The sequence below is a fragment of the Pseudochaenichthys georgianus genome, chromosome 9, assembly GCF_902827115.2.
Source record: "Pseudochaenichthys georgianus chromosome 9, fPseGeo1.2, whole genome shotgun sequence".
In the NCBI taxonomy this organism is placed as follows: Eukaryota; Metazoa; Chordata; class Actinopteri; order Perciformes; family Channichthyidae; genus Pseudochaenichthys; species Pseudochaenichthys georgianus.
Window position 1 is genome coordinate 46,236,590 of NC_047511.1, and position 20,104 is coordinate 46,256,693.

At 41.0% G+C, this 20,104-nt stretch overlaps 2 protein-coding genes across 2 annotated transcripts; both read left to right on the plus strand.

The window, feature by feature from the left end:
• The first annotated feature begins 673 nt into the window (after positions 1-673).
• On the plus strand, positions 674-3,220 carry LOC117452231 (zinc finger and SCAN domain-containing protein 5B-like). Its single transcript, XM_071204475.1, has 2 exons — positions 674-1,164; positions 2,085-3,220. Exons 1-2 carry the CDS (start codon positions 918-920, stop codon positions 2,945-2,947), a joined length of 1,110 nt encoding a protein of 369 aa, XP_071060576.1. The 5' UTR covers positions 674-917; the 3' UTR covers positions 2,948-3,220.
• Positions 3,221-16,986: 13,766 nt separating this feature from the next.
• On the plus strand, positions 16,987-19,489 carry LOC139432862 (zinc finger and SCAN domain-containing protein 31-like). The gene is made up of 2 exons (XM_071204474.1): positions 16,987-17,472; positions 18,363-19,489. Exons 1-2 carry the CDS (start codon positions 17,226-17,228, stop codon positions 19,235-19,237), a joined length of 1,122 nt encoding a protein of 373 aa, XP_071060575.1. The 5' UTR covers positions 16,987-17,225; the 3' UTR covers positions 19,238-19,489.
• Positions 19,490-20,104: the final 615 nt, after the last annotated feature.

The following is a 20,104-nucleotide window of genomic DNA, read 5'->3' on the forward strand; positions in this document are numbered from 1 at the left end:
AACAAGCTAATAACAATCGTCTGCCAACAATACATGGTGAAGTGTGTGTTTACAAGTTTGGACCACTTCATTCAGTACAGTATTGATGTTGCACTTGTTAATGGTCTGTTAAGATGTAGACCTATACGCAGAAAACTCATTGGTGAAAAACATTCACTTTTTTAATGTGTTACAGTATGCTTAGAAAAGTTGAATATTTTAATGTAAGTTTTACATTTAGATTCCCATTTAGATGATGGTTGAATCAATATTGATTCCTAACACTGATTAAATGTCAAATCAACCAAAAATGTGCATGTAGATTCCTATTTAGATGATGGTTGAATCAACATTGATTATATGTCAGTTATGGTTGAAAGTCCAATGTTTATTCAACATTAAAACAATTTGCGCTTTCTGTTTAATTTCAATGTCCGGGTTTCAACATGGATTCAACATTTCTACCTAACCATATTTCAACATTGATTCACTCATATTTTGCTATCTGGGTACAGACCTGAGTTTTTTCAACAGTGAAATAATTAATAAAGAAAATTGCTAAAAATGAAATAATCTAGAGTTTTATTTATTTGTATTTTCCTGCAGTCTCTTGTCCACACTCTAGTCCAGTTGGTGGCGGTAATGCACCTACAAGTTGTTTTGCCAACTGCCAATAAACACCAAAGAAGAAGAAGTGAAGTTCCCAGCTCTTTCTGATCTGGATTGAGGAGACGTCTCGTCGCTACGGTTCTCTCTCTCTGTGTTCCTGATAAAGTGTGTGTGAGCTCCAGCACTACTGATCCATCATCTGTGTGTCTGGATAAACCTCCGAATGGACTCAGTGCTCTTTTTTCTGGAGCGTTTACCTCGGACTATAGGAGCTAGCTTAGCATGCTAGCTGGAAACACGTTAGCAACACTAGTCAGATTGAGAGTTTGATGGAGAGAGAAACGCTGTGTTTAACGGAGTCTGCAGGAAAAGGTGATCTAGTAAACATGAGTAACGTCCAAATGCTGCTGTCGTTGAAGCAGCGATTCACTGCTGCTGCTGAAGAGATATTTGCTCTGTTTGAAAAAACGGCAGCAGAGCACGAGGAGGAGCTGTCTCTTTCCAAAGAGGAGAACGAGAGACTCCAGAAACTACTGGACGCTGTTTTACAGCCTCAGCTTCGGATACACAGAGCAGGTCAGTTCTAGGGATCGACCGATATGGCGTTTTCAAGGCCGATACCGATACCGATTATTAGTAATCAAGGAAACCGATATACATTTGCAGTACAATCAGAAAATCTTGGTGTCAAAATGTAGAATAACATAAACTCCAACACAACTTCTTTGAAATGCATTTAAGCATATATTGTGTTTAATGAACTTTTAAACATCTTACAACTGGTTTCCTCTCTGTGCCCTTTTCTTTAGTGCATCCATCTGCAATGAGTTAGAGAGAGACAAGAAGTGGGGCTGCAGGCTGACATAATTAACTAACAATAATACTTATTATATTTATTATATCAAAACAATGCCTGTCTCTAGGGCATAAAATCTGTCTGTTCCTGTCTAGCATAAAATCCCAATAAGCTGCTGGCAACTGCAAAACACTAGTGCTAGCTAATGTTTTGCAAACTATTAAAAGTGAGGCTATTAGGCCTACAGTAGACCTAACGTCTAATATTTTTGCTAAACATTTGCGAGATACATGTTGGCTAGCTAATGAGATTCACATATCAACCTGAAAAACTGCGAGGCTCGACTCACAAGATAAATGAAACCCTATAGAGAGCTGTGATGTAGGTTCATGTGAGCACTGCAGCAGCCTAAAGCCACCCTAACATGCTCTCATTGGTTGAGACGTGTCATAACACGTTAACTTGCCCAGCCCTACTATTCATTCGTTCATTAACACTTCAGCTGAACAATAATTTCTTTCATTTAAAGACAAGTGAAAACATTACATATGAGGAATCAATACATTAATTATCATGCAATTATATTGACCAGTAGGCATTAATTAGGGCTGCAAAATGTCTCCCATTTTAATGGGGATTAGATTTTGAAATGCTAACACTTAGCAGTTTTTTCTGACTGTGTGCTTCCTGTTTCCTGCAGATGTCCAGCTGCTGGTGGTGGTTAAAGAACAGCTTCTCCCTGACCAGCAGGAGTGGAGCACCAGTCTGGACCAGGATGACCCAGAGCCCCCCCAACACATGAAGCAGGAACAGGAGGAACTCGGGAACAGTCAGGAGGGAGAGCAGCTTCAGGAGCTGGAGGAGGCTGATATCACCAAGTACACTTTCACTCCTGACCCTGTGAAGAATGAAGATGATAAAGAGAAACCTCAGTCCTCACAGCCTCATCAAAGACAAACTGAACACATGGAAACAGAAGCTGATGGAGATGACTGTCGAGGACCAGAACCAGCCAGGAACTCAGATCCAGAGAGCAGTTTACAACCCAAGACTGGAGACTCTTCTGAACCTGACACTGAAGTCAGTGCTGATTGGAAAGAGACCAGAGAACCTGCATCAGGCTCAAACTCACTGAAAAACAGACATGAATCTGTCAGTGATTCACGACGTAGTGCTGAAGATAAGCCATTCAGCTGCTCAGTCTGTAAGAAAGCTTTTTCACTGAATGGAAATGTAAAGGCACACATGCGAATCCACACAGGGGAGAAACCATACAGCTGCTCAGTTTGTGAGAAAGCTTTTTCACAGAATATACATTTAAAGTACCACATGATAATCCACACAGGAGAGAAACCATTCAACTGCCCAGTCTGTAAGAAAGCTTTTTCACACAGTGGAAATTTAAAGACACACATGAGACTCCACACAGGAGAGGAAATATACAGCTGCAATGTTTGTGACAGAAGATTTAAATGGCATGGTGTTTTCAAAAGACACAAGTGTGTTGGTCATCAGTCCTCATGCCTTAATGAAATTCAAACTGAGGATAACGGAGAGGCATAGCCTCCAATCAGCAGCTCAGCTGAACACATGGAAACAGAAGCTGATGGAGAGGACAATGAATAAGTCTTATGACAGTTCACACATGAGAAAAATCTTTCTGATTAACATTGTTGCACAACATTCATATAAGACTTAAATGATCTCCATCTTTATCAACATAAGTCGAAAATATGTTTAATGTTTTTGTCATGCTGATTTTCTGATTTAAACGTTAACCACTGACTGTTTTAATAAAGCATAACATTTCGTACTATTGCTTTGCAAATGATTTGCAGGTATACCTGCCTATAAAAGCAAATAAGGAATCTATGATTGCCTTGCTTAGCCGTCTGAAAGACATACAATCATGGATGGAAATCAACTTCTTGACTCTCAACGTCTTGCTAGTGCGTTGCATGATGGTTAGTCATTTTGCCTAAGTTGATTACATATTATCAAATTGAATAATTCAATGTATACTACAGTGCCATAGCTAAGTGTGTTAGGTCTAAAGGTTTGTTTTGTTCCACTCACCGTTCCCTCACAGCGGGCAGAGCTGCAGATGCTGATCTCTCTTGCATCCGGTTATACTTCACTCGCGTTTATGTCCAAATCCATCAGATCTAGCTAGTTCTAGCTAATGATATGGCTGCTGCCCCTCCCTACACGCAGATCACGCAGACTCAAACCTCATCTCATGCCCAAATGCGCTCCGCATCCGTTGCGAGGTTCCGGCGCTAACAGTTCATGAGCGAGCTCCCCCGCCCCCTGTCAACACTCGTTCCAGCTGAGAGGGTCTTCTCTACAGCTGTCCTGATTGTGAATCGCCTCCGCACATGAAAGCTGTAGGCCTATAGCTGTCAAACTGTGATCACCAGTTCAATAAATGTGACAAATTCGACTTGGTTTCTATACTTATTTGAACATGTATTTATTTATTTCCAAAAGTTATTATTTTTTTATAGGATATCTACATTTCGGTTAACCGTTTTTTGGGGGGTCGAATATACATTTGCTTTCAAAATCCCATCCCTAGTTTAGACTATTGTAACTTGGTGTTGATAAGTGTTTGATCAGTCGCCTGCAGCTGGTCCAAAATGCGGCTGCACGCCTTCTTACTGGGAAGAGACGTTATGACCACATAACACCCGTTTTGGCAGATCTTCATTGGCTTCCTTCCTGAGTTGTTGCACCCCCATGCTCCAGCTAGAGCATTGCGATCAGCTCAGCAAAATATGTTGGTGGTTCCTCGGTGCAGGAAAAGAATCCGAGGTGACAGGGCTTTCAATGTTGCAGCTCCCAGACTGTGGAACAGCCTCCCAGCACATATCCATGCTGAGTCTATTGAACTTTTTAAATCTCAGCTAAAAACTCACATATTTGCACTGGCGTTTAATACTAGTTGAACATTTGTATGTGTTTTTATATGTTTCTATTTATTGTGCTTTTTATCATGTTTTTAATTATTGTTTTATTATTGTACTCCCATTGTGTTATTTTATATTGTAGTTATTGCCTGTTCAGCACTTTGGTAAACTGCAGGTTGTTTTAAATGTGCTATATAAATAAATTGAGATTGAACCATTTTATTTTGGATTGAGGGCTCCAAGTTTCCATATAGGATGATTTGATGTATTGTTCTTGATTTCTAAATGTTTTGTATCATTGCTATCCTGCTGAGCCCTATTTTAATGTACCTGTTATCTGATTGTTTTTGATTCTGTAACTGTAAGGGAATACATTTGCCTATTTTGTATCCTGATGACCTAATGCCGTTACATGTGATACGTTGCTCCCTAAGCCTGATTTCACCCACCTGCAACCGATTAGCTAATAATCACAAATGTTAATTTCTTTGACCCCTTGACTCGACTATTTCTTGTTTAATAATCGTTACATTACATTACATTGCATTTTGCTGACGCTTTTATCCTAAGCGAATTACAATAAGTGCATTCGACCAACAAAATACAAACTTGAAGAAAACAGAATCATAAAGTTCATCAGGTTTCATAGAGCAAAAACATCTCAAGTGCTACTGCCAGTCCTTTATTAGTATATAAGTGCTTTGTTAATAATTCTATCACTCGAAGTGGAGTCGAAAGAGAAGTTTTCAGTCTGCTCCGGAAGGTGTGTAAGCTTTCTGCTGTCCTGATTTCAATGGGGAGCTCATTCCACCATTTTGGAGCCAGGACAGCAAACCCACGTGTTTTTGCTGATGGGAACTTGGGTCCCCCTCGCAGTGCGGGTGCAGAGAGCCGTTTGGCTGATGCAGAGCATCGTGCACGTGCTGGGGTGTACAGTTTAACCATGTCCTGGATGTATAGGGCCAGATCCATTCGCAGCATGGTAGGCAAGTACCAGTGTCTTGAAGTGGATTCTAGCAGTTACCGGAAGCCAGTGGAGGGAGCGGAGGAGCGGCGTGGTGTGGGAGAATTTAGGAAGGTTGAAGACCAGGCGAGCCGCTGCATTCTGGATGAGCTGCAGAGGTCGGATGGCACATGCTGCAGGTAGGGTTGCCAACCGTCCCGTATTAGCCGGGACGCCCCGTATTTGAGCCAAAAGGGGCGTGTCCCGTACGGGACTTTGTTTGTCCCGGACTCCCGTGTAAAGGGAAAAATAAAAAATATGTTTCTGTTTGCGCGCAATGCAGTGTGTCTGGCTGGGTGCCTGTGTGTTTGTATGTAAGGGCGCTAGGACCGCTCAGTTGACAGGGCAGGCACAATGCTCGCACGTGTGTGTGTGAGATTTTCTCCGTTGGGCCGCAGGCATCATTGTTTGTGTTGCCCGTTCAGTCGCGTGGGAAAATGAGCGCTTCCGGTGGAGGAGGTGATAATGAAAGAGGAGAAGAGAGAGAGGATGTGGTTCTGGGCCCTGGCCCTTCTAAAAAGAAAATACTTGTGTCTAACAACAAACAGTGGGAAGAAAAAGACAGTTGGGTAAAGCCCGTGTCATCTGTCTCGGGTCTTCTGCACCTTGTGTCGGAGGGAGTTTTCAATAGGTCACGGTGGAGAAAACGACCTGAAACAGCATGCTGGCACAGAAATGTACAAGCGAGCAACACAAAATAAAGGTGCATTTAAATATAACTAAATTCTTCGACAGTTCAACTGCAGAACAAGACAAAGTTGCTGCATGTGAGGTAACATCAGTGTATCACACAGTTAAGCATGGTTTGAGTTACACAGACCCCAACCATTTTTTCGAACCCTAGGGGCTGGCTCCCCCAATATAATTAAATAACATAACCCTAACACTGAAATAAAGTACAAAAAAAGTAACTAAATCCGCCAGAAACCCGAACATATTCCCGTTTCTCCATTTCTGGAAGTTGGCAACCCAACATGCAGGTAGACCAGCCAGGAGGGAGTTGCAGTAGTCTAGGCGTGAGATGACGAGAGCATGGACCAGAACCTGCATTGCTTTCTGGGTCAGCTGGGGACGCGTCCTCCTGATGTTGTAAAGCGTGTATCTGCAGCAGCGGGTTGTAGCAGCGATGTTTGCAGTGAAGGACAGGTTGTTATCTAGGATCACACCAAGATTCCTTGCAGTCTGAGTCGGGGAAACAACAGAGGTGCCAATGTTGATAGTCAGGTCAAGAGTGGGACAATCTTTTCCCGGAAGGAAAGGCAGTTCAGTCTTGTCAAGGTTGAGCTTGAGCTGATGAGCAGACATCCACTGAAAGATGTCCGCTTGACAAGCAGAGATGAATCACTACTACTACTTCTTCTTCTAGACTACAATGCTACTTGGTAAGCTTGGTAAGTCGTGGCAACTACTTTCCACCTTGCGCCAGGAACATTGGTGGGGTGAATGCTGGCTATTACATCCTGGGAGACAATGCCTATCCCTTGCAAAACTGGCTCTTAAAACCCTTCCCTGACACTGGACGGCTGACAGAAGAACATGTGACATACAACAAGAACATTTGCAGCGCCTTTGGTAGACTGAACAAAACAAAACAAATGTTATCAGAATTGACTATTTCGTAAATATTTGAATTTCAAGCACCAGTACTTACTGCCCCATAATAATAATCTAATAAATTAAGCAAATATTAAAGCAAACTATAAACATAAATGCAAAAGTGTAAAACACAGCAAAACTATATTCATAAATGCAAGTGTAACACATTGTAAACATGGATGGAGGCTAAAGTATCCACAGTATAAAATAATATATGATTATGATGGTTTGTCTGAAAGACACAGCCTCAAGGTTCAAGGTTTTTATTTTGTCATACGAACATATACAGTGTAGTTATGACACATCTTAGGTCACAGGCTCCTCCAACAGAGCAACACAATAACAGATAAACAGAAATGTCGTGCAAGTAAATATTAAGCGCTGTGCACCGCTCTCTTTGTATAGGTGTTTTCTTTTGTTCTCTCTTCTCTTTGAAATATATAAGCAATGTGTTTGAGGGTATTACAATTGAGAAATTTTTACGACATGTATTATTTATTTATCATGTATTCTTAATACCATTACAACATATGTAATGTTATGTTTCAGAGGAGGACCTCAAGCTAGCAAACTCAATTTCAATCAGTATGCAGAGTTGTCCTGCAAAAGAGTTAAAATGTATTATTTAACCAATTATTTATTCTCTTATTTGCTTTAATTGCAACAGATGATAAAGGTTTCACTGTGATAAGTATTCTCTTAAATCCATAAACCCCTGTACAGTGCTTTGTGGACGATGATGGTGTTTATGATATTTCTGACTGCAGAGGGACGCCTAGATTATGCCATCTTTCTGCTGTTGGGTGCAATTATTTATCAACAAGCAATAAGATAAGTCAAAGAAGTACTTTATTGAACCCAATTTGGGAAGTGTTTTGTTGCAGCAGCATAAAAAAGGCATGACATTGATTGTAAAAATAAACAAGAAAGTACAAATGTAAATAAACAATATAATCTCAGCCAGAGGTTACTTGTTGTATCACAGAGGCGGAGGAGACGGGGCACGTCGCCTGCCCATTCCCCCTAGCATCTGGCCAAGAGTGCGCAGGAAGGCTAAATTAAAAGGTCTCTGCTTGAGAGATCTCCTCCCTTCTCAAGGCTGCTTCCAACTCCCTCGCCTCCCTCGCCTCCCCCAAGATCCGGTTCAAGTGCTGCTCCTGCTGGGCCCGGTCTTCCTTCTGCTGGGCCAGTTGCCGTTCTTGCTGGGCCAGATCCTCTCCTCCTCGTTTCCTCTTGCCTGGGTGACAAGATAATTATAGCAATAAGAATTAGCAATAAGAATGAAAAACACAGGACAGGTACAGGTCACACAAGGATATAAGAATAACATGTATAAACAGAACAACAGTAAGGATGAACTAAAGAAAGTTCTGGCCCTAGATGTTTACAATGATTGTGAATTTCCAGCCTGTTGATAATGAATATAAATATATGTATATGATAGGAAGTCACACACAATTTTACTAGCTGCTTACTAGCTAGTTACTTTACTTGTAACAGAGCATTCCCACACAGTGGTAAAGCTTATTTTACTTACTGACGATGGATGATCTGAAGTTTAAAAAAAGTCACAATTCCAGCCTATTTCTTACCTAGAACCACAATGTTTAGAGTCGGTGAGGTCCTGATAATTTATTCCGGTAAATTACTCAGACCTACTAACTGACCTGACCGAAGTCAGTGAGTCTATGTAAGTTTACTGCTTGGCTCAGATCCACCAAGGTCAGCAAGATCTCACCTCTACTAACTCCTGAAGAACCAGGTTTAATTAACTGCTGTTTCAATTCAGACAACTCTTTTTAATCTGTTTAAGCGATCCCGAAGGATTTTGGTATCAGTAAATGAGGTGTGTTCCTACCTAAGCGTGTGTGTGGCAGGGTGCACTCTTACCTTTGAAGCAGGACAGGAGAGCACAGATGTCCTTTTAGTTGTCCCAATCCAAAAGGTGGGATCAGTTTATTTGAAGAAAAATAGGTCCAAACTAATACAGGGGTTTTACCTTCTCTCTTTAACACATTATAATCATACGAAACATATCATGCTGGGGTTATATTTTTATCTAAAACCTTAATTCATTTTCTCCCATTAAAGTCTTCCGACGAAATTCAAAAGGAATTTCCTCATGATGGAGTAGGTTTTCTAATTAGATCTAAAATCCTGATACATGTAATAATGTCTTCCAGGCAGAGCTAACTAAGATCACTAACTCTAAGATCCTGTTACATTTAATAACGTCTTCCAGGCAGAGAGAACCTTACCGAGAGCTATTTACCCAGCTCTGAGGGCCAGAGCCTACCGGGAGAGAGTATACCAGGGGAACCCCCCTCTCTCTCGCTCCCTCCCAAAAATCCAGTCTTTTAATGCTCAAAAAACCGGATAGAAACCCCAAAAACACCTCCTCTATACCCAACCAATGAAACAAACTGGGCATGGCCACTGATGCACAGGACTGGACATATTCCATGGCCATGACATAACCACCTTTTTGAGGCCTCAATGTATTTCTCCTTAAGTCCGGAGCCCCCCTCCCTGTGCACTGCTGTGAGAGGAGAGGGAAGAAACTGCCTACTCTCTTATCACTGACACCCATAAATCATTATAGGTCTAACACTCACTTATCAAACCACTTGGTTTATACTGTAAATATAGAAAAACCTAAAATATGAAGCATTTTCATTGTGGGTTATACAAGAATATAATTGATTATATTTGATTATAACTAACTTTCGTTTTAAGTATTCAACATACTATGAAGCTCTCAACACCACGCAGCAGTGTCGAGTTGGCATTCGGCGTTGGTGTCTGTGCTCGTGTTGTGGTTTGTTCCGTGTGTGGTCGAATTGGTCGAGTTGGAGTTTGTTCTGTTGGAGTTGATGCAGAGGACGTTGTTCGGGACTGTTCCTCCTCGCTAGTCCCAATGTAATCACCTAGAACAGAAACATGACTTGTTAATTCCAAACTACTGCAGCACAATACTATAAATAGCAATAACTACTATAGAAAAGAAAAACTGAACGTAAACAATGGCACATATGGTTTTAGCAAACAATAGCTCTAGCTAATGCTATCTGCACTAGCTAGCTAGCTAGTCTTCGGGGCTCCATAAAAGCATGGGTTGTTGAACATAAATGTAAGGATAAAATAGACTTCTTTGTTAGAAGTGAGCTTTAGAACAGATAGGGACACAACGCTTTCAAGCAAATAACAGAGCGTTATCAAAAACTTACCATGCAGAGACTCCAGTAACGCCGTTGCAGTGTCCAGGCCTCCCTCCCTTCCAACGCTAGCCGGTCTATGGCCGTAAATGGTGTCCATTAGCTCAAACCACTTCCAGCTTTTCCTACAGGCACCACTCGTGTTGTTATATTTGACTAAGCGATATTCACTCTTCATCTTTTTGAGCTTTTCCCTACACTGCACGACAGTCCTTGAGTAACCGCTTGTGGCCATCAGTGTAGCGACCTACTGAAACACTTTTATATTGCGAGTTGTCCCGTCGAGCTCCCGCTGGATCTTATCATCTGCAATGTGATGTAGGAACGTCGTCACTTCCTCGACCGACCACGGCATGCTTTTCTTTGCCATTTTTGTAGCTCCTCTGTTAACAAAAATGCTGTTTACAAAAATGCTGGCTGCAAACAAATGCGACGGTAGGGATTATCTCGCGCGCCGATTGTGACGATTCTCTCTCACCAATCAGCAGTCGAGAGTGTTGACGTCACATACTCAGCCTGGTTGTTCCCTGGCCCTAGAACCACGATTTTATGGGGCCAGAACAACTGTGAATTAGGACCCGCTAGCAGGTACTATAGGCCAAGTGGAAACGCAACCAAAAACGGGCCACTGACGTCACAGGTCTCTTAAACCGGGCTCCGCGCTGCAGTGGAAACGCGCCAAAAGTGGCATTTCCACAAAATCTATTTTTTTTGGGGTTATGGCTTTTCTTTTGTCATGTTTTGTTATGAAAATAAATGAAAAATACAAATAATAAGTGTCTTTATTTTGGCCAAAACAGTGAACAATTTACTTTTTACAGCGGAGGTTAAACTTCCAAAATTAACAAAAAAATAATCATTTTTGTAGACATGCAGCATAAAGGCATAATATAACAGTTCAAGGGACACAAGGAGGTATGATAATAACAAATTACAATACAATAAGTAATGATCCCACAAAGGAACACTATAAAACCTATAAAATACTTTGTTACTGTTGGTACCTTAACTATATGTTGATGCTTCTACTTTTACTCAAGTACAAGACCTGAGTTCTTCTTCCGCCTCTGCTCCTGAGGCACATCAAACATTAAAATAAAAGTTCTCACCTTGTTGAACACATCCTCAAACTGTGCGTCCATCACACAGCCAAGGCTCCTCAGCACCTGAGTGTCAATAATGAACATAATCAGAGGTGGGAAGTAACTAAGTAGATTTACTCAAGTACGGTACTTAAGGATAATTTAGAGTTACTTGAGTCCCTTGTATGCTTTGTACTTCTTTTTTTCTACAGTTCAGAGGTAACTGGTGTACTTTTACTCAGAGATGGAGTACTCGAGTCCTGGACTCGGACTCGAGTCGGACTTGAGTGCCGATTTTCGGGACTCGTGACTTGACTCGGACTCGCGCACTGATTGACGCGACTCGGACTTGGACTCGTGAATTCTCGCACAGGATGACTTGGACTCGCACTCGGACTCGTGAATTCCCCCCCCCCACGATGACTCGGACTCGACTCGTACATTGACCTCCGACTTGGACTCGGACTCGAGCACATTTTCTCTGGAGTCTGATGTCCTCTATCCTGTATGGCGAGTTCACGTACTGGGCCCCGCTGTTCCAGTCTAGAGATGTCTACAGACACACCCCGCATCGTGCTGTATGCTTTCACACATTCTGCTTCCACATTGGAAAAGAGCAGCGCAAAATGCTCGTTATGTGGAAACAATATAGAAGAGAAGGCTCCGTAACACATTACTCTAAGGGTCGAGTTCAGACATATAGGCTGTCTTGAACACTATCATCAGAGTAACGTGATCTAATCAATAAATAAAGATTCAGCTGATAACACGAAAGCACATGGCTACTTAACATGCAGAATGACATCATTTTGCATGCTAAGTAGCCATGTGCTTTCTGGGGCTAAATCTTTATCCATAAACTGATTGTAAAAGTTCCTTCAAAATAAGAGTCCCAATCTTATTACTATCAAAATAAAAGTGCAAAACGAAAACTTTACCATAGGAAAATATTGGCATACAAATATAATCACTTCTCTAAAAGGTAACTCATTTTAAATATAGTTTATTTATATATAATAATATGAATATTAGAAATAAGCTTTATATTTGTATAGCACCTATTACAAGAATTGTAGCCAAACTCGCTTCACAGCAGTTCAATAGACAGGATAACAGCAATGTAGAGGAGCAGCTACATTTCAAAACATATATCCACGAAGATTAATACATGAAGACTTGTGACTCGGACTTGACTTGGACTCTTCTTAAGTGACTCGGAATTGGACTCGGACTCGAACACAGGTAATGATGACTCGGACTCGGACTCGACTTGGACACTCCTTGGGTGACTCGGACTTGGACTCGGACTCGACTACGACTCTCCCTTGGTGACTCGGACTTGGACTCGGACTCGAAGAGTGGTGACTCGAGGGTGACTTGGACTCGTGAATTGGTGACTTGACTACAACACTGCTTTTACTCCACTAAATGTATTTAACACCTTTAGTTACTTTACAGATCTGGATGAATGATGTGAAATATAATCAAGTGTTAAATCAGACTTTAGTTCCACCTGGAGTAAATCCACAAGCTACCATGCAGTATACAAAGTCATTCAAACTAGCTGCACCTTCACCAGCTTTGAGAACACTTTAATGATCAATAATTATAAACCATATCATATGTATTATTCTGAAATGGACCATTACTTTTTGTATACAACAAATTAATATATGTGCTTGAATAAAAAAACGGTTTCCTCACTGAATGACGGTGCAGTCTGAACTATCGTGATATGTTTACTCATTGAATGATAGTCCAGTCTGAACTATCACGATATTATGAACTGTTTACAATACTCACTACTTCATAGTCCCGTGTGAACTGCTGTTCAGAGACGAAGCGGACATGGAGCTTGTATTCCTCCAGAAATATGTTATCAGTGGTGAAACTGTTACAGATATGAAACTAGTGATGTTACGTATTGCGCCGAGGCTTCGGAGCGTGTGTCGAGTAATCCCCGAAGCTTTTTGTGAAGCATGTACCGAGGCTTGTATCGTTTTGGGCCAGTGGCGTCATCGATGACAAACGAAGCCTCGCTGCCTGTCGATACCACGCGACTGCTTCAGGAAGCGATTCAGATTCAGTTGAACCGTTGAACCACAACGCTCATAACCCATGGATGTATAATAACAACCATATCACCCCTCCTGTACCCGGGCCCGGTGACACGATGGAATCAAGAGAGCTCAGACCCTCACTTATATAGAGGTCGGAACATAAGTATAAATAGATACAAGCATAAATAAATGTAGGAATAAAAACATGAATAAATAAATACAGGAATAAATATGTTGCAGTGTTTTCAGGGAGCTTGTGTGCTGTGGCTCAGCTGGAAAGCAGTTGACTCATGACCGCAGGGTCCCTGGTTCAACGACTGAACAGTACGTGTTGTTGTTTATAAAAGCTACAGCTAAATGAGATAATGTAGTTAATAAATATATTCTTTGATATGGTTTAGCCTTTCTCAGGCTACAACATGGTTAAGTTTATGAATATTATTAAGGAATACAAATCCCTCTTTGCAATGTTTAGCAGCCTCCTTAGGCTTTTCAATCACAATCATTAAACTGGAATAAATACAATATTGTTAACATGAAAATATGATTTAATGTTCGTTGTTTAGAGTTATTCTAAGGCTTTACTCATTGGGAACTCAGTATGAGATAGATAGAGCACACTGTTGAGATGTCAAATCTGCCTGTTTTGCACAATTTGACCAACAGGGGGGTTTGTGTTCAAATGAAGCCCATGATGAAGCCTCATGAGATGAACCCTTTTGCGAACCAATTGGCTGGAAAGCTTCAAAGCTTCATAAGGCTTCATCTCACCATCACTATATGAAACGGACGATCCTTGATTGTCATGTTAACCTGTGTGTAATCTAATATATTGATTAAAAACGTGCAAACAAATACAAAAATAACCAACTGACAAGCTCAACGGCTGTTTTTAACCAGCCAACAGACTTCCGGTTTCAGGTTTTCAAAATAAAAGGCACGTTTCTAAATACAGACCTGCATTTTTTTCAACAGGGAAATAATTCCATCCATCCATCCATCCATCTTCTCCCGCTTATCCGTGGTCGGGTCGCGGGGGTAGCAGTTCCAGCAGAGAGCCCCAAACTTTCTTTTCCCTAGGGAAATAATTAATAAAGAAAATTGATAAATATAAAATAATCTAGAGTTTTATTTATTTGTATTTCCCTGCATAGTCTCTTGTCCACACTCCAGTCCAGTTGGTGGCGGTAATGTACCTACAAGTTGGTTTGCCAACTGCCAATAAATACCAAAGAAGAAGAAGTAAAGTTCCCAGCTCTTTCTGATCTGGATCGAGGAGGCGTGGAGTATGTCAGCTTGGCTTGGTCCATCTGACTTGGGGCGGTCACGTGGATGTCGGTGCAGTCTACAATCATTCTGCAGTTGAAGGCAGAGGACTGGAAAGCAGCAGGCATGCTGTTTTGTTTTTTTTGCCTACTGGGCACAGTGGACATCATTTTCTCGAACAGCAACCTGTGGAGCAGATGGACCATGGTGTTCACCACATTACCCACTGTTGCGGTACTGCAGTGGAACAGCTGTGCAAGGTGCAGGTGAGGATAATTCTGCCGGATCTTCATCATGGCCATGAAGACCTGGTCTGCCAGCAGGATGCCCTCCACTTTCCATCCAGCGAAATAGACAATGGAGCCCTCAAAGCGCTCCGCCAACCCCGCCACCCTTTTAAACATGGCCTGATCAGGAAGCCCTGTTTCCATACGGATGACATCATCAGGTAAGCCTGCTGCTGAATATTTGGCCATTCGCATCCAAGTATCCCCTGCCAGGTCTGCGGAGCAACTGGACTGCACACTGGAGGGTCCAGGTTCGGTGTCTGTGGACTGCACGCCGGAGAATTTGGGGTCAGTTTCTGCAGACTCTGGCCCTTTGCTGTAGCTTTGGTCGCTGGACTGATTAACCGCTGAGCTCCCTTTCTCTTTGGTCCACTCAAATACAGTTGGCCCTTTCTCTTTTCCATGAGGAAAATGGCAGCTGCATATTCTGCTTTTCTCATCTGGCTCCCTGTCTGCTCGTCTACAATGAGAAAATTATATAATTCATTACTAACAATCATTTAAACCTCCCAAATAGCCCCCCTACCCATAGTTTAAACAATCTGCACTCTTGTATTTATCTTGTGAAGCACTTGTAACATTCAGCTTGTATGTGTTTTAGTTGTCTTTATTTCCAGGTAGAAGAGGACCAAGAGTGAGGAAGTAAGACAGAGCTCTTAAGGCCAAACAGTGTGTTTGGCCTTTTAAGTGTGACACATATGTAGGGATAAATGCTTCACCTGACCACTGTTACTAAATAAAAAAGGTTTTCTGCATCGTCAGGCATTTTTTCCAAATAATTACCAATATTTCACAAATTCTTCATGTCAACTTAAGAGCACAGCTGTATGTTGACTATGTCAACTTTGCTTGGTTCATCTTACTGGGGGGCAGCTACATGGATGTCGGTGCAGTCCACAATCATTTTGCAGTTGAAGGCAGAATTAATTTATTATTGACTCCGAATGAAGCACAACTTCATGTCATACAATACATTGACTTTATTTGTAATTGTGTAAAAAAATAAGGCATTGATTAGCAAGCAGGACCTGCAGGAACAGAGAACGGTGATGGATGGAGCTGGGAAGAGAGAAGAATAAAGAAAACAGATCAAATGTATTATCGGATATTAAAAATTAAATTTTCAAAACAAGTTGCCGCTCCTTCTAGTATGTAAAGATGATTTCACATGACCTATGCAAAATATCACACTCAATACATGTGTGTCTCTGGGGGGTGCAATGTGCCTTTGATGTATTTAAATAATATACCATAACCAAATACTATTACGTACAGTGGAAATCAGGTTGCCAGGTCAGTCCAGTGTGCATGTTCCTCAGTGTCTCAGCAGTTACAGGTGAGGTAAAGAAAATAAAAGAGAAAAAGGTCAGTAACAACACTTTAAGATACTTGCTCAGGGACGCATTGCTGCCTGTTTTCTAAAATAAATTTGAATATTAAAATCATGTTTTCTGTCATTTTTAGTTTGATTTCATACATTTTGGGAAATATGATAATTCAAGGTAATTTTGAACAAGCTAATAACAATCGTCTGCCAACAATACATGGTGTAGTAGTGTATGTTTACAAGTTTGGACCACTTCATTCAGTACAGTATTGATGTTGCACTTGTTAATGGTCTGTTAAGATGTAGACCTATACGCAGAAAACTCATTGGTGAAAAACATTCACTTTTTTAATGTGTTACAGTATGCTTAGAAAAGTTGAATATTTTAATGTAAGTTTTACATTTAGATTCCCATTTAGATGATGGTTGAATCAATATTGATCCCTAACACTGATTAAATGTCAAATCAACCAAAAATGTGCATGTAGATTCCTATTCAGATGATGGTTGAATCAACATTGATTATATGTCAGTTATGGTTGAAAGTCCAACGTTTATTCAACATTAAAACAAATTGCGCTTTCTGTTTAATTTCAATGTCCGGGTTTCAATATGGATTCAATATTTCTGCCTAACCATATTTCAACATTGATTCACTCATATTTTGCTATCTGGGTACAGACCTGAGTTTTTTCAACAGTGAAATAATTAATAAAGAAAATTGCTAAATATGAAATAATCTAGATTTGTATTTTCCTGCAGTCTCTTGTCCACACTCCAGTCCAGTTGGTGGCGGTAATACACCTACAAGTTGTTTTGCCAACTGCCAATAAACACCAAAGAAGAAGAAGTGAAGTTCCCAGCTCTTTCTGATCTGGATCGAGGAGACGTCTCGTCGCTACGGTTCTCTCTCTCTCTGTGTTCCTGATAAAGTGTGTGTGAGCTCCAGCACTACTGATCCATCATCTGTGTGTCTGGATAAACCTCCGAATGGACTCAGTGCTCTTTTTTCTGGAGCGTTTACCTCGGACTATAGGAGCTAGCTTAGCATGCTAGCTGGAAACACGTTAGCAACACTAGTCAGATTGAGAGTTTGATGGAGAGAGAAACGCTGTGTTTAACGGAGTCTGCAGGAAAAGGTGATCTAGTAAACATGAGTAACGTCCAAATGCTGCTGTCGTTGAAGCAGCGATTCACTGCTGCTGCTGAAGAGATATTTGCTCTGTTTGAAAAAACGACAGCCGAGCACGAGGAGGAGCTGTCTCTTTCCAAAGAGGAGAACGAGAGACTCCAGAAACTACTGGACGCTGTTTTACAGCCTCAGCTTCGGATACACAGAGCAGGTCAGTTCTAGGGATCGACCGATATGGCGTTTTCAAGGCCAATACCGATACCGGCTATTAGTAATCAAGGAAACCGATATACATTTGCAGTAAAATCAGAAAATCTTGGTGTCAAAATGTAGAATAACATAAACTCCAACACAACTTCTTTGAAATGCATTTAAGCATATATTAGTTTAATGAACTTTTAAACATCTTACAACTGGTTTCCTCTCTGTGCCCTTTTCTTCAGTGCAGCCATCTGCAATGAGTTAGAGAGAGACAAGAAGTGGGGCTGCAGGCTGACATAATTAACTAACAATAATACTTATTATATTTATTATATCAAAACAATGCCTGTCTATCTAGCATAACATCCCAATAAGCTGCTAGCAACTGCAAAACACTAGTGCTAGCTAATGTTTTGCAAACTATTAAAAGTGAGGCTATTAGGCCTTCAGTAGACCTAACGTCTAATATTTTGCTAAACATTTGCGAGATACATGTTGGCTAGCTAATGAGATTCACATATCAACCTGAAAAACTGCGAGGCTCCACTCTCAAGATAAATGAAACCCTATAGAGAGCTGTGATGTAGGTTCATGTGAGCACTGCAGCAGTCTAAAGCCAGCCTAAAATGCTCTCATTGGTTGAGACGTGTCATAACGTTAACTTGCCCAGCCCTACTATTCATTCGTTCATTAACACTTCAGCTGAAAAATTATTTCTTTGATTTAAAGACAAGTAAAAACATTACATATAAGGAATCAATACATTAATTATCATGCAATTATATTGACCAGTAGGCATTAATTAGGGCTGCAAAATGTCTCCCATTTTAATGGGGATTAGATTTTTAAATGCTAACACTTAACAGTTTTTTCTGACTGTGTGCTTCCTGTTTGCTGCAGATGTCCAGCTGCTGGTGGTGGTTAAAGAAGAGCTTCTCCCTGACCAGCAGGAGTGGGGCACCAGTCTGGACCAGGAGGACCCAGAGCCCCCCCAACACATGAAGCAGGAACAGGAGGAACTCAGGATCAGTCAGGAGGGTGAGCAGCTTCAGGAGCTGGAGGAGGCTGATATCACCAAGTCCACTTTCACTCCTGACCCTGTGAAGAGTGAAGATGATAAAGAGAAACCTCAGTCCTCACGGCGTCATCAAAGACAAACTGAACACATGGAAACAGAAGCTGATGGAGATGACCGTCGAGGACCAGAACCAGCCAGGAACTCAGATCCAGAGAGCAGTGTACAACCAAAGACTGAGGACGACACTGGAGGCTGTTCTGAACCTGACACTGAAGTCAGTGCTGATTGGAAAGAGACCAGAGAACCTGCATCAGGCTCAAACACACTGAAAAACAGACATGAATCTGTCAGTGATTCACGACGTAGTGCTGAAGATAAGCCATTCAGCTGCTCAGTCTGTAAGAAAGCTTTTTCACTGAGTGGAAATGTAAAGGCACACATGCGAATCCACACAGGAGAGAAACCATACAGCTGCTCAGTTTGTGAGAAAGCTTTTTCACAGAATATACATTTAAAGGACCACATGATAATCCACACAGGAGAGAAACCATTCAACTGCCCAGTCTGTAAGAAAGCTTTTTCACAGAATAGAAATTTAAAGACACATATGAGACTCCACACAGGAGAGGAAATATACGGCTGCAATGTTTGTGACAGAAGATTTAAATGGCATGGTGTTTTCAAAAGACACAAGTGTGTTGGTCATCAGTCCTCACACCTTAATGAAATTCAAACTGAGGATAACGGAGAGGCATAGCCTCCAATCAGCAGCTCAGCTGAACACATGGAAACAGAAGCTGATGGAGAGGACAATGCATAAGACTTATGACAGTTCACACATGAGAAAAATCTTTCTGATTAACATTGTTGCACAACATTCATATAACACTTAAATTATCTCCATCTTTATCAACATAAGTCGAAAATATGTTTAATGTTTTTGTCATGCTGATTTTCTGATTTACACGTTAACCACTGACTGTTTTAATAAACATAACATTTCGTACTATTGCTTTGCAAATGATTTGCAGGTATACCTGCCTATAAAAGCAAATAAGGAATCTATGATTGCCTTGCTTAGCCGTCTGAAAGACATACAATCATGGATGGAAATCAACTTCTTGACTCTCAACGAAAACAGGACAGAGATTTTAATATTTGGACAATGTGAACTCCTGGATGGCTCGGCCCCTTAGCCTCCTACAGCCGAAAACTATTTTAAATTTGACAAACAAATAAGCTCTGTTGTCAAGACAAGTTTCTTCCAGCTGCGGCTTCTGGGGAAGGTACAATTCTATCTTCCTTGTAAGGAATTTGTACAGCTAATCCACCTATTTATAACGTCTCGTTTAGTCTAGGGATGGAAACGATTAATCGAATATTTGAAATTATTCAGGTATTCGAATAATTATTCAGGTATTCGAATATGAGTTAATAATTTTTTTATTAATTAATTTTTTTTTTTTTTGGGACGGATGCCTAAGTTGATTACATATTATCAAATTGAATAATGCAATGTATACAACAATGCTATAGCTAAGTGTGTTAGGTCTAAAGGTGTGTTTTGTTCCGCTCACCGGTCCCTCACAGCGGGCAGAGCTGCAGATGCTGATCTCTCTTGCGT